This window comes from Ruditapes philippinarum, unplaced genomic scaffold (genome assembly GCF_026571515.1).
Source record: "Ruditapes philippinarum isolate M1 unplaced genomic scaffold, ASM2657151v2 ctg2277_1_1_1_1, whole genome shotgun sequence".
In the NCBI taxonomy this organism is placed as follows: domain Eukaryota; kingdom Metazoa; phylum Mollusca; class Bivalvia; order Venerida; family Veneridae; genus Ruditapes; species Ruditapes philippinarum.
In genome coordinates, this window is record NW_026861884.1 from 154,897 (window position 1) to 170,246 (window position 15,350).

The following is a 15,350-nucleotide window of genomic DNA, read 5'->3' on the forward strand; positions in this document are numbered from 1 at the left end:
TGCAAAACACGAACGTTTCAAAACGTTTCAAATGCATTTTATATGTATTTCACACTGTTTGCAAAATTAATATTAACCTTGGGGCATTTAATTTCTATATTCGACTCCTGTCATTAGAAAAATATTACGAATGATATTTTAAAGCCTCAAGTGTGAAGAAAGGTGCGTTAAGAATAAAAAATAATAAAAGAGTGAGCTTGATTTTCTGTCATAATATTGGCCACTTTCAGGGCATTTTTTAGTCATCATAGACAACCTTGAAACATTTCTGCTACAACGGCAGCATATTCTATTCGACCGTGCTAGTTTGGACGCCTGTAAAAACACACTGGGTGAGGATGTATTGTGCAGTGATGATGGTATCAATGAATTTTGTAAAACTGTATTTTGATTGTGGCAAAAAAAATAATTCATAAAGAATATTATCTGTTATACCGATATAACTACAGGCAAAAGTGTCTTTCATATTCATTAGGAAACAAAGCGTGCTTACATTCAACAGGAATGCTGTCATTTACTACACAATTTTTATACATTTATGTTTTATAGACATTTTTGAACAAATAACATTTCAGGAATGATGCCATTGGAAGATCTATTGTGGTACGAAGAGAAAAAGGAACTGGGGCATCATTTTCTTGAACAAAGCATGGAATACTCCCTGTACACAAGGTCTCTCATGCGAACGATGTACTTGGAAAGTATATTAGCTGATGATCTTGACAAAATGCGAGAGATGATAATAAATAACACAATGGCATCTCCATCTGTCGTGCACGGAACTATCTGGTTCGACAACATGACTGAATATATTAACATTTTAAAATATATTCAGGATAAATTGGCTGAACGAATCGCACAGGTAACATACGTATTTGCTCATTAAAGGGACTCCACGGAGTTTTTTTTTTACATGATGTGACTTGAAATATTTTTCCTTGATTAGTGTACCATTTGATGTAGGCTTGGACCAATAATTTGTGTGCAAATTTTCAGACCATTTTCTCATCCGGCTTTTCCAAAATATTCATTTTATGGTGCATTTTATAAGTGACTCAAAAACGAAAAGAGTTGCAACACGTTTCGTTCAAATTGGGCTAAGAATCGCTATTAAAAATTCGATATTCAATTTAATTCTTTTAATTTCTTTGTAAGAATTTCAAATTTTATGTTTTTAGGCTTTTTGGCCTCAGTTTTTCTTTCTTTTCTTTAAAATTAAAAGGACACATGTTATGAATATTTTAAATAATCCATAAACCGTTCTATTTTTATTTTTATTCATTCAATCCATGATAAGAATGTGAAATAACGGAGCGGTGGTCTACTCTTTAAGGTCTGTCTCTCAATCTACTCACTTTGGTTCGAGTCTTCACGACCATGGTTCCTCATATGACACCAGTATTCGTTAGTTCTTGGAAAACTTGAGTGAGCAGTTTGAATAAGAATCAAACGTAATCATTGCAAATATTATATACTAGTAACTAAACTAAAACATAGTAAATAAGTCTTCCCAAAGATAATTCCAGTATGAAAAAAATACCTCTGTTGTACATCTCGGGTAAAATCTGTTCATAATATTGTATACAAAGATGTTACGGTAATTTTAGGAAGCAAACGAAGAAAACAGTGATTTAGAGGAGGAAATGACACTGCGGGCAATAGAGCTGGCCGTAGCAATAATATTGATCCCCATCGTTGTTGTCCTCGTTCGAAACATTATCAAAAAAATTCATAGATTCTCATCCGATCTACAATTCAAAACATTCGAGCTTGAGGAAGAGAGAAAACGCACGGAAGAACTGCTTTATCAACTGTTACCTCGAACGATTGCCAGAAAACTTATGCAAGAAGGCAACACAGTTCCGGAAGCATATCATTCGGCCACAATAATGTTCTCAGACGTCGTTGGATTTACAGAAATATCCAGGTATATTTATGTGTATTTTTGAGACCAGGGTTCATCGCCGTTTTGTCATTAACATGCTGAAACCGGAAGTTGTTAGCCTTTGCCACCGACATAGAGCAAGGCTAGTGTGGTAGTTATGCAGTCTGACATGCGGCTCTAAGCCGTTGGTAGCTCAATTTATGTATTTTTATTGTAATCCCTTAAATTTTGAATGGACTCTTTCAGATTCAAAGCAGGTCAAATCAATTTAAGAATTTCAGCTGAAAACCTCTTTTGGTCACAATTTGGTTATAGTTTTGTAAACGATGTAAGATATTAAGTCTATTTATAACTCATGTAACAATAAAGCGCCCAAACAAAGCGCCCTTTTCAATAGTATATAAAATTGATTGATTGATTGATTGATTGATTGATTGATTGATTGATTGATTGATTGATTGATCGATTCATTGATTTAATGTATACATTGACCAGTACAATATTATATATATATGTACTCGTTGTTTAATTCAAATGTCCAAATATATACTGTTAATATATCATAGAAATATTTACTTTCCCGTTCAAAGCAAGAACATGTGGACGTGCATTTTGATTTAAAAAATGGTCATATCGGGAAATGAATAATGTTTACTTTAAACTGAATTGCTTGCTCAATTTATCTTCAATATAAAACTCTCAGAAGAAAGGCATTACTGTGAAATAAATCCGAATTTTCGCTAACAAAATTTTGTATTTAATCAAAATCGTACTCTCTGTTTTCAGTCAAAGCACCCCGATGCAAGTGATTAGTATGCTAAACAAATTGTACCTCACAATTGATGGTCGTCTCGAACAATTTGATGTCTATAAAGTAGAAACTATTGGTAAGTAAGTAAGTGAAGAAATTATATCTCACAATTGATGGTCGCCTTGAACAATTTGATGTCTATAAAGTAGAAACTATTGGTAAGTAAGTAAGTGAAGAAATTATATCTCACAATATTGATGGTCGCCTTGAACAATTTGATGTCTATAAAGTAGAAACTATTGGTAAGTAAGTAAGTGAAGAAATTATATCTCACAATTGATGGTCGCCTCGAACAATTTGATGTCTATAAAGTAGAAACTATAGGTAAGTAAGTAAGTGAAGAAATTATATCTCACAATTGATGGTCGCCTCGAACAATTTGATGTCTATAAAGTAGAAACTATTGGTAAGTAAGTAAGTGAAGAAATTATATCTCACAATTGATGGTCGCCTCGAGCAATTTGATGTCTATAAAGTGGTACTATAGGTAAGTGAGTAAGTGAAGAAATTATATGTCACAATATTGATGGTCGCCTCGAACAATTTGATGTCTATAAAGTAGAAACAATAGGTAAGTAAGTAAGTGAAGAAATTATATCTCACAATATTGATGGTCGCCTTGAACAATTTGATGTCTATAAAGTAGAAACAATAGGTAAGTAAGTAAGTGAAGAAATTATATCTCACAATATTGATGGTCGCCTTGAACAATTTGATGTCTATAAAGTAGAAACTATAGGTAAGTAAGTAAGTGAAGAAATTATATCTCACAATTGATGGTCGCCTTGAACAATTTGATGTCTATAAAGTAGAAACTATTGGTAAGTAAGTAAGTGAAGAAATTATATCTCACAATTGATGGTCGCCTTGAACAATTTGATGTCTATAAAGTTGGACTATAGGTAAGTAAGTAAGTGAAGAAATTATATCTCACAATTGATAGTCGCCTAGAACAATTTGATGTCTATAAAGTAGAAACTATTGGTAAGTGAGTTAGTGAAGAAATTATATCTCACAATTGATGGTCGCCTCGAACAATTTGATGTCTATAAAGTAGAAACTATTGGTAAGTAAGTAAGTGAAGAAATTATATCTCACAATTGATGGTCGCCTCGAACAATTTGATGTCTATAAAGTAGAAACTATTGGTAAGTAAGTAAGTGAAGAAATTATATCTCACAATTGATGGTCGCCTCGAACAATTTGATGTCTATAAAGTAGAAACTATTGGTAAGTAAGTAAGTGAAGAAATTATATCTCACAATTGATGGTCGCCTTGAACAAATTGATGTCTATAAAGTAGAAACTATTGGTAAGTAAGTAAGTGAAGAAATTATATCTCACAATTGATGGTCGCCTTGAACAAATTGATGTCTATAAAGTAGAAACTATTGGTAAGTAAGTAAGTGAAGAAATTATATCTCACAATTGATGGTCGCCTCGAACAATTTGATATCTATAAAGTAGAAACAATAGGTGAGTGAGTAAAAAGATTATTTCAAACAATTGAAAAATTTTGATAAGGTAGAAACTATTGGTTAGTTAGCAAGACAGTGAAGAAGTTATTTAATTGATGGTGGCCTCGAAAGCTTTGAAATATCTAAGACTATAGCCACTATTTGGAAAATAGTGAATTCTTATCGTATTTGTAAAAATAGATAATTTTTTATAATGATATTCTCAATATTCTTGAAGTATATTCCTAATGACAAAATACTTGATATAAAACTCTTTCGTATTTTCATTTGTTAAAATTCCCTCTTGTTTCATTTTCCAAAAACACATTAATAGGGATGATCAAAAGTACAGTGGCGATTTTATAATGCTTTGTCTTGGATGACTTAATTAAAACGAACACTCTGACGAGCGATACAACGTGCTAATTAACAAATAATTATACCAATCAAATATAGTTTTAAAGCATGAGCCGCATTTGGCGTCATTTAATTACTCTAACTTTTAAGTGTAAATCTTGAGTGGCCAATAAGGAAGGCTCGCACACTGTATAACATACTTAGCACTTTGAAAAATGCTTCAATCGCAAAACAGTTCAAACAAAATTGCGATCATCGTGTCTGAGTCACAAACCGTTTCTGCTTTGTCATAGTTTTATGGAATCAGCACCACATTCACACATTCATCATTCAATTATTGTCTGATATTCACATGTATTCTATGTTCCATCACACTTCACTCCACGCTTCTCAACTCCATTTAATTTAAAGTCACACCCTTTTTTTTGTTACCATAGTAATTATGACTTCCATCTACATATTGCCACTTCTTAAAGAAAGTTGAATGACTTTAACTTTATCAGTGCCTTATTTGGATTGTTTATTGATTAATCATAATCTGAACGGGGGGTTATAAAATGACGTATTGAACTTCCATATTGCCAATTGCTAGGTTTAAAAATCTCTAGCTTAATCTAAAGGCTCATTTACGAAAGCCTTATGTTATTCTATGTTACCATAGCAATCATATTTCTGAACAAAGGAAGAAATAAACGACATGTTTAATTTCCATATTTGCCAGTCATTCACATATTTTATTTAATCAATCAGTCATTTACGGTTTTCAAGTTCGCGGGAATGAAACTAGTATTTCTTTGATTTCCATTAATTCATTTTAACCCAACGATACATTTTAACTCAAAAGTACACTTGATATCAATATACTGACAGTTTCTGCAAGATACCTTTAACCAAACACCATGACACCTTCTACACAAACACTATCTCAGTTTTATATATACTAGGTACAGTCAAACATGTGAACAAGGCCATCCAACAGTGAGAAAATAATGGTCTTTGCCTACAAGAAGTTTTTATTTGTAGGAAAGATTGTTACATTTTATCAAGGAAAAGTAATCAAAATGTGGCCCTTAAATTCAGGATTATATCTATTTAGAAGTGGTCTTTATCACAGATTTTACTGTACATATATGCTCTCCCTTACGGACGGGCGTATGTTTGGGTGCTCTAACAAATGAAGATTAAATAGGTACCCCCATTGTTCTTTTAGCCGCATTAAGCCACGTAATTTTCTTAAAGAAAATTCAATGTAACCTTATGTTCCAAAAGCCACATAAATTCGTTTTTAAGAAAATCCGAACAAACAAATAGAGGACAAGTCAGTTATGGGAGTAGTTGCAAAATTGCAAAAGCTATATCATTTATCATTACAAACATAAAAGTTGTATAACTTGCCAAACTCCTCACAGTGATTACCTCCCTTGACAGATTGTAATCTTTGTACTGATAAGGGGATATAACTGCGTAGCAGATTAAACTCTCTTTTTTTTCATCAGGAGATGGCTACATGGTCGCATCAGGTATACCGTGTCGGAATGGTGAGAAACATGTAGAAGAAATCGCTAAACTCTCGCTAGATTTGCTCAAATGTGTTGGAGAGATGGAAATTCCCCATCTTAGCTCAAAGAAATTGCAGTTACGAATCGGTTTCAATACAGGTATACAATCATTGACTGTTAGTGTAAAGTTATATAGGCAGTAGTTATGATTGAATTAAAAATAAAATAGCCAAAGACATTCACGGTTAAAAGTGCTGTTTCTTGTAACCGGTCTTTATTTTTTAAAACAGAGAAGAAAATTTGTGGATAGGGAAACACGATGTAAGATTAAGTAAAATATTAATTCGAGATATATGCTAAAAATATATACTAAAAGTATTATTTAAAACAACCTGAAGATTGGAACTGAATCACCTTATATTTGCGCAAATAATCCCTGCCAATGAAAATGTCAAAACGATGACATTGAAAGTGTTTTACGAGAATATTTTTTACTCAGGTTTCAATCAACTAGTGTTTTAATCAGTGTCACTTTACATATACATTTTATTTTGTAAATAGATGTTTATGATAAATTTAATAAATGAGCCGTTTCACGACAAAACCAACGTAATACGTTTGCATCCGCGCAGTCTGATCAGGATCCATGCTGTTCGCTATCAGTTTCTCTACTTGTAATAGGGTTTGTAAGCGAACAGCATGGGTCCATGCTGGTCGCAAACCCATTATGTTGGTTTTGTCGTGACACGGCTCAAATATACAATTCTCAGAACACTTTTTCAATGTAAAACTACTAATTGCGTACATTTTAGGTCCATGTGTGGCCGGTGTGGTGGGCGTGAGAATGCCGAGATATTGCGTGTTTGGTGATACAGTTAATACGGCCTCAAGAATGGAATCCACTGGATTACGTAAGTTACCAAATGTTATATTTGTCAGCAATATTTAGTGAAATACGCAATAGTTATAACCAAATTAAAAATTATATCAAATTATTATGCAAAATTCATTTATAATGAATATCACATGAGACCACTTGTTTTTCATACGTATTTCTTTTTATTTTACACCTTATAAAAATGTAACCAATGGGGTCCCAGAATTTGTACCATGTGATGTTCCAACATAAATCATTATAGAATAAATACTTCCTCGTCTTTAATGCCGAGTAAAAGTCCAATTCAAATGCATATTGCACTCCATTTAGCCTTGTTTCCATCTTTCAAGTCCAAATAATCAATATTAAATCCAAAGTGTACTCTATCCGTCTTCTTTTTCATTTTTGGAGTCCGAAAGTTTCATATCAAAACCTTTTATATAACACAAAAACACTGTTGATTTTGAGCGTTTTCTTTACTGTGTTTTCACCTTAAGAAATACTGATTTGAAATAAAATAAAGTTCATTACACATTGTTAGGTTCTAGATTTGTACTGGTTCTTGATCAGTGCAAAGCTGCAAAAGCTATATTGGACCCAGCAATAACAACTGTGTACTCGTACAATAGAATTTAGTTTTCTTTAATACAATGTAGTGAATGACATCTTGTGTGTGGTTCATTATATCGCATAATGTACGTGGGGCTAGTAACCATCAATATATAAAATTCGGATACTTGTTTGTGTCAGTATTTTGAATTTAAGACATAATTTTTATCACCTGTTAATAATCTGAGCAATGCATAGAGTTTACATAAATGTATTTTGTTTGTTTTAGCATTACATATTCAGATGACAGAAGCGTCGGCCATCTTGCTCCAGAAACGTGTTGGATTTATTGTCACTGAACGTGGAAATGTCGAAGTCAAGGTATTTCTGTCTTGTACATTTCTGTTGTAATTAACGAGAAAATGGCATCATTAGTCCCTTTGTTCAGAACAGCATTTGTTTTCAATGTACCTTATGGTTTGTTTCTGGTAAGCTATATGAAATAAAAATTGACCTGTGACTGACTACTGGTTTACTATGACCTTTTGTAAATTATAAGTACTTTTTAAAATCAAAACATTGTTTCCTTCCTTTTAATCGTGCAAATAAACAGTTACCATAAAGTAGTTAATCGAACCATCGCGTGTAGGTTTGTTTCAATGTGGGTTTGTTTCATCGTTAATTTTCCTACAACTAAGGCATATTACTTGAAATATTTCAATGTCATCTTTTCAACTTTTTTATAAGAAAAAAACAACAACAGACAACAGGACTTCAATTGTAACCGGAAGAAGATAGCAGACAATGGGTCAGACAAAATAAAAACCGTTTTACCTTGTACCATATCTTCTGATTTTCAATTTTGTATATAATTAGGATTCAAGTTTCAAGTTTATTCAATAAATATCCCATTGCATAAAATTTAACAATACCAAAATATGAGAGAGGTAAACGGTATTAATACCTATGTTATTATATAAAGTAACAAACTGAAGGTGTATTTCAAGGCCATTAAATTATTATATGGCAATATCTAGGCCTTTATGCAACTTTGGCCGCCTTACTACCCGGCATCATTTTTTCCATAATAGGCAAGCGAATTCATGAGCGCACGTACATCTGGGCGTTTGATTATACATGATATTTTATATATGAGCATATTTTTAGCACAGAAACTGATCAAAAGACCGATATTGCTCATAAAAATCCTTATTTACGTGAAACTTGACACCAATGATGTATCAAGCGGTAATGAACGTATTGAAAATCGTGTAAGTTAACAGTGAGTTAATTAACCCGTTCAAAGTCTCCAACAATTTGTACTTAATCAGTGTAAAATTTGTAAAAGGTTAAACATTGTTTATGATACGTCATTTCCGGTCACCATTTTATCACTTATTTTTCCGTAAAATCACTGAAGCATCATTATTCAAAGGATTAATGAGCACAACTTTTTCGTAATGATAAATACTTGTAACTTAAGCATATCTACGGAGCCCCTAAGGTGACATTTTCCACACTTTTTCCCAGAGACTTCATTCGTTTTTACGAAATAATAATTGGTAATTACGAAATATTAGTTCGTTTTTACGAAATATTATTTCGTAATTACGAAATATTAATTCGTAATTCGTAAAAACGAATTTATGTTTCGTAAAAACGAATTGATATTTCGTAATAACGCATTAATATTTCGTAAAAACGTATTACATGTATTATTATTATTTCGTAAAATCAAATTATTATTTCGTAAAAACGAATTAATATTTCGTAATTACGAATTAATATTTCGTAAAATGAATTAAGTCCCGGTAAAAAGTGTAGAAAATGTCACTTTAGGGGCTCCGTACATATCCTGGCAAAAGATCAATGCTCTTGTTTCTTTCAAATTGCAAAATTGCTAAAGCATGATAATTTTTACTGGTTTGTATGAGAGCAGATGTGATTTTTTTCGCATTATCATTAAAGTGAATTGGTTCATGGATAATGAAAGGCATTTGATTCCAGAAATAATTTTGTCGATAGCTTGATTTATTATATATGAGAACAAATCATGAATGGGAGAGTTTTCAAAAAAGCTTCCTACTCAATCAGTAAAAGTTATTTTATTTACTTTATTATGTAAATTAAATTATCACAAAATAAATATTGTTAAACTAATTCATGAATGAAATATATATAGATGTTGTTGGTAAGTGTGAGAAACGTGATCCGATATCATGGATCTATTTATAGCAGATAATTAACTGTTCGAGAATAAATTACTAAGGTATACATCATTTTTCTTAGGAAAAGGGATTAATGCGCACATATTTGAGAACTACTTTTCACGTATAATCACTAAGGCATATATATAAATTTATTACAGGGCAAGGGATTAATGCGCACATATTGGTTGGAAGGCTATGAAAGGACCATAGCATCTCCTACACAACATGAAGAGAAAACATCTATTCCACTGGAACACACATCAATAGAAGTTATGCAAAGACATTTATGACTTTAAGACTATAGATTTTAGCATATCAGACTGGTGTTTCCGTAAGTTTAAAGCCAGGCTAAAATTTCCAACCGGCATTGGGGTGCTAGATGAAATAAAATGAAACTGCGTTCTTTGGATGACGCCATTTCGCCGTTATGAATGAAGTTATAAATTCTTAATGCACCGAAATGACGCCATTTAAACGCACTTCATTAATAAAATGGACTAAAATGGCGTTTCTATTAAGCACGAGACTCATCTGGCACCCCATATTACTCTCAGTGACATGTATAATATTTGTACACATAGCATTGTGTTACATCTGTTTGCCTTTGATCACAATTCCGTCTGCAAAATAAGAGTATTTTATATAAAACAATATTGAAAAAAAATACAAAAATGTCTTTTTGTTTTGTTTTTTATTGTTTGTAAATAATACAAGTAAAGTTATCGTATCATTTTGTTGTCATTTACTCCACTATGATAAGGCCTGTTCGTTAGAATTTATCTGAATTAAATGTTACACAGATTTAATGCTAGACAGTAGCATAATTTGTCTGATTAATTAGCTAACGTACTGAAAGCCTACAAGCCTATGTCCAACGTTTGATACAAATAAGTAATTAAAAGACATTCACATCCGTAGTTTTCAATTCATTTTTAATTCACTCAGATCATGCAAACATGACAACATGAGGTAATAATACAATAACATGTACATAATAAATGAGGCTTCAGAACATGATATATAAATTGTTAACATAAATATTGCGGGAGAGTCAGTATTACAACAAATACTTCAATAGAGTTCTCCACAACATTAAATTTATACAATTTTTGGCTCATTTGAATCTTAATATAATTTCTTTAATAAATAAACAAAGTTTTTTTGTAATCTGAAAGGTTAACATCAGTGTTCATAAGAAGATCAATAGAATGTATATTATGTTTCTTTCAATAGCTAGGTTTCAAAAAACGTTTCCTGCTGTCATCAAAACACGGACACCCAAAAATATCATGAAATTCATCACCAATTGATCTATCACACAGTATTCAGACACGCCTGTTAAGTTCGATGTTGTTTCAACTTCCTGTTTCTACTGGCAATTTCTTATTTCTTGTTCTAAATTTTATCATGTATTGTAAAAATTTTGATGGAGTTTTTACAAGATATGTTTCAAAACAAAAATTATGTTTAAATAGTCTATAAGTTGTGCATTTACTAGAATTCTCAATACCAGAATACCACTCATTCAAAAATAAATCTGATAATTTTTGTTTGACTGACATCGTTAACCATTTAAGGTTATGAATTTCATGGTTGTGTCAAATGTTATACAGTCCACATTCATACAAAATATTCTAAACAAATTTTATCCACTGAAATCTTAATCTAGATACAGTCTGGGAGCTATTAAAATTATTTAACAAAATACGATATATCAAACACGGTAACTTGTTCTGTCGTGGGATATAATTCTACATTTAATTCCAATAGATAGTGGTTTAACACCAGTAGTAAAGTACATTTTCAGTTTATTATTGAGTACATAAAGAGAGGTCATGCCAGTTCTCAAATGTCATAAAGAGTCATTAAAAATATAGGTTAATTGCGTTTGACATTATGATAAGCTTACATGTATCATTCATTAATGAATAAGTATTTGTTATAAATTTATAATTTTGTGGGAAATCTAAACAGATCTTGACAAAACTTCCCCGTCGCCAATTTGATTAAAACACTTATTGTAATATATCCTGATCAAATGTTTGCCAAGTTGTGCTTTTGTTCGGGAATTAAAATACATATATTTATTTACGACATTCAACGCATGTCACTTTATGGGTACATCATACGATTTTATACAATTTGTTTAATTAAATATGAAAGATATGCCTCAAAATTTTGCTATAAAACACACGATAATTATCGCCTCAAAATGGCTAAATTTAGTACTAAATTTCGCATGTCTTAAATTTCGCTAGTCTCTCATGTGATATTTACTATTTAGCGCTTTTCTCTAGACCAGGGACATTTTAAACTAGCGAAATTTAACAACTTCGCCTCAAAGGTTTGTGGACAAAATAGGACACCGTAGAAAGGTGATGAAATATTGTAAACAATCCAATGATAACGAAAATACTAGTTTATGCCATCAAGAAGAATTTATAAAAACGCCTGGGTCAAATGATTAAAAGTAAGAAGTGAGTCAAAACGGTGGAATTTCTAGTTACACATTTATATTTTTTTTTTAAACTGTACTGAAAGTCGTAAGAATATAAGATTACAAATACGATTTTTTCGATTTCTTACCCCCCGCAACATGTTCTTGATTATATATGCCTTAACCTTCTAAAAGTCTTAAATGGACTTGTCCAGATTCCTTGTTTGGAACTGTACATATTTACTTTTGGGGATATCAGGATGAAGCTTGAAGCAAGTCAGCAAAATATACAGAGTGTGGTTAGACAACAGGGGTGTGCTGGCTGGCCTTGCTTTTTACTATGTAGATCAACTGGCAAAGGCCTTTCACTTCCAGCAAGGGATAAAAATATCATTCTAACACGCTTCTAATTATTTCCCCATTAATTAAACAGAAAGGTCAGTCGAATGCATTATTACACAATATATTCATTGCATATACAGGAATGGTATACTTACTGCGTCAATGGTGTTAAATGTGTTGTTAACAAATTCAGTGTTTCAGACAGAAATTGAGAATAATAATTACTTTTCAGTACTGTTAAAAGTTCAAATACATATTCAATTGCGCCTATTTTTTTAAGTTTATGTTTCCGGTGCAAAACAATAAATTGATTTAAATGAAATAATGCCATGATAAAAGAAAAAAAATGAACGCTCACGTGACAAACTCTTAAAATATTCAGCAAGAAGTAAAAGTTATATTTAAAAAAAAAGAATGCGTAACTTCAGATTCGCACACGAAACACCATTTTCATAACAACGCTCTTACCACTGCGCCTCTCGGGTTAATGTCTCCATTTCCAATGCTATTCTACTATGTAGCGACAAAAATACAAAATGAAATAATTATATACATTATATACTTCTTTATCGATTGAAAACAATGTCAATTTCTAGTATTTCCACTGATAAACTTTAGTGAACTGTAAGAACAGGAAAGTAATTTGTAATTAAAAGGGCTGTTTTCATTTCAACAAAGAAAATGATTTGATAATGAAGAATGATAGGATACAAGTGGGTACATTTACCTGGAGGCCGAACTTTAAATAAGTTTCAGCCATGTACTAGTTTGAATAAGAAGAATACTCAAAACTGACAAAGAATCTTATTCTCAAAGGATAACCTTTGCAGATTTTTCTATTTAAGACCTTCGATCACTTTATTTTTGAAAGAATTTCAAATTTTATGGTTTTTTTTATTTAATTTTAATCTCAGTGGTGGAGCATCTTTGACTTTTCCCTGTCTACCGTAATATCACATCAGTTCACGTGTACTTACTCAAGCGCAATCATTAACCAACTATTGGCGTTTCATAATGAAAAAAATGTTTGTTTTATAATCAGATCAGTGTCTGATTACAAACAATTAAGGTGAAAATTCTCGAATGAAACTGAGGGTAAATTACAGTGTTTTACTTTTCAAACAGATTTATTGTGCTTCAGAAACATTTTTCAATCAAGGTTTTGGATAAGATTAGGAGGGACTTAGTTCTAAAAATAATTATCCTGGTAAAAATCATGCCTGGGTATTAATAAAGCGATCGCGCATGCTCAGTTCATGGAATCTTTCCACGTTTTGCACCATCTTGTTAATGTTAATATATACATTATGTCACGTATACAACTAGTAATGTGAAGTCTACTTGCACCACTAAAGCAGGAAGATCGCCCTATAGCCTTTACAGTGTGTGACTTAAAACCTAAAAACAACAACAACAACAAAGGTTTGCAGTGGCAATTGGTTGACATTAAAAAATAATGATATGTAAGCAGAAATGTGTACATTTTGTTTTTAAACATAATTTCCGAATATATGTATGACCTTATCACTGTAGATCTTGTATACTGATCTCGGTCATCAGCCCAGTGTCAATTCAAGTGGTCGTTCTTGCCAGCAGTTTTAACTGTTTCCATGTAACACGCTGGCGATTGTATTTTGGTATGTGGAGATCCAGACACCTTAAAATCTAAATAAAATCTCAGCACATATACTTACCATATATTATATCAATAAAACTTTCATATACGCTGTTTTGAAAATACACACTTGAAAATCTGTAAATTTGTAAATCTGGATTTGGATTTTAAGGCTTTTGTGGCTCCACACTCCCAAGTGTTTGTGTAAAAAACTATTCGTTATACAAAGAAAAGTTTGTTATGATCTCATATGATATATTCTAAGATTTATATACCTGCAGCAATGTATATGGGAAATATTATCATATAATGAACTCGGTATCAGATTTTCAAAAGCCCATAAGTCATATCAGTTAAGCTATGTTCAAAATATAGTTTGATAATATAGGTCGATGAGTCAAGTAATTAATGACCAAGTGACATGAAAACAATAGCACATCCCGTCCCATAAATGTTTATGGAAATACTTAAAATAAAAAAATAATTTGTCTAAGGGCGTCCGTCACATACCGTATGTGGCGCCGTTATATGTCGCAACGCCGCTAAATGTCGCACTTACCGCTAAATGTCGCACCATTGCCGCTAAATGTCGCAACCGCCGCTAAATGTCCCAAAATCATTTGCCGCTAAATGTCGCAATGTTAACGTTAAATGTCGCAAGAATTTCCCATACCGTTAAATGTCGCAACACTGCCGTTAAATGTCGCAAGATGTAAATTCATGTTAAAATCATGATTAAAAATAGTATTATTTTACTTTTTAACGCTCTCATAGTTATTTTTTTACTGTAATTGCCATTTAACAAAAAGTATCTTTGTTTTAATGAACCTAAATATCGAGGTTTTGAGCTGCTATATACTAGTAATGTAATCTTGACGCTAGAAAGCTTATTCTAGAAAGATACAATTGAAATTCAATTCTCAATAGATAAGTATTTTTCTTTTGTCTCCCTTTTTCATTTATAACCCTGATTGGCAACATCTTAAAGGTATTATGATATTGTCGATATCAGAATTCGGTTTAAGTAATTTCATTGATTTGAAGACCTTTTTTGTTGCTAATTGATAATTTGAATCATAGGATAGAACACTTAGCATATTAAGCCCCGCCTATAAAGTAAGCACGAATGTCTGATAAAGCGTTATCATCCTGATTTCACGGCGTCTCAACGCCGTGATATTGTGATGGGTAGTTTTCGGTAGCATGGGCAAAAGTCACGTGACAAAATGCCTTTCGATTTCTACAGCCGACATTTTATTGTTTTTACGCAATCATTGTACAGCCCATTTCTGTGAAAAGTTACATAGAAAC

General features: G+C 32.0%; 2 protein-coding genes across 2 annotated transcripts; both read left to right on the forward strand.

Moving 5' to 3' along the window:
• Positions 1–579: 579 nt before the first annotated feature.
• LOC132717240 (speract receptor-like) lies at positions 580–2,780 on the forward strand. Its single transcript, XM_060700670.1, has 3 exons — positions 580–862; positions 1,608–1,927; positions 2,672–2,780. The coding sequence occupies exons 1-3, from the start codon at positions 581–583 to the stop codon at positions 2,778–2,780; spliced, it is 711 nt and encodes a 236-aa protein (XP_060556653.1). The 5' UTR covers position 580.
• Positions 2,781–6,016: 3,236 nt separating this feature from the next.
• Positions 6,017–9,993, forward strand: LOC132717241 (receptor-type guanylate cyclase gcy-15-like). Its single transcript, XM_060700672.1, has 4 exons — positions 6,017–6,168; positions 6,822–6,920; positions 7,725–7,816; positions 9,804–9,993. The coding sequence occupies exons 1-4, from the start codon at positions 6,018–6,020 to the stop codon at positions 9,933–9,935; spliced, it is 474 nt and encodes a 157-aa protein (XP_060556655.1). The 5' UTR covers position 6,017; the 3' UTR covers positions 9,936–9,993.
• The last annotated feature ends 5,357 nt before the right edge of the window (positions 9,994–15,350 follow it).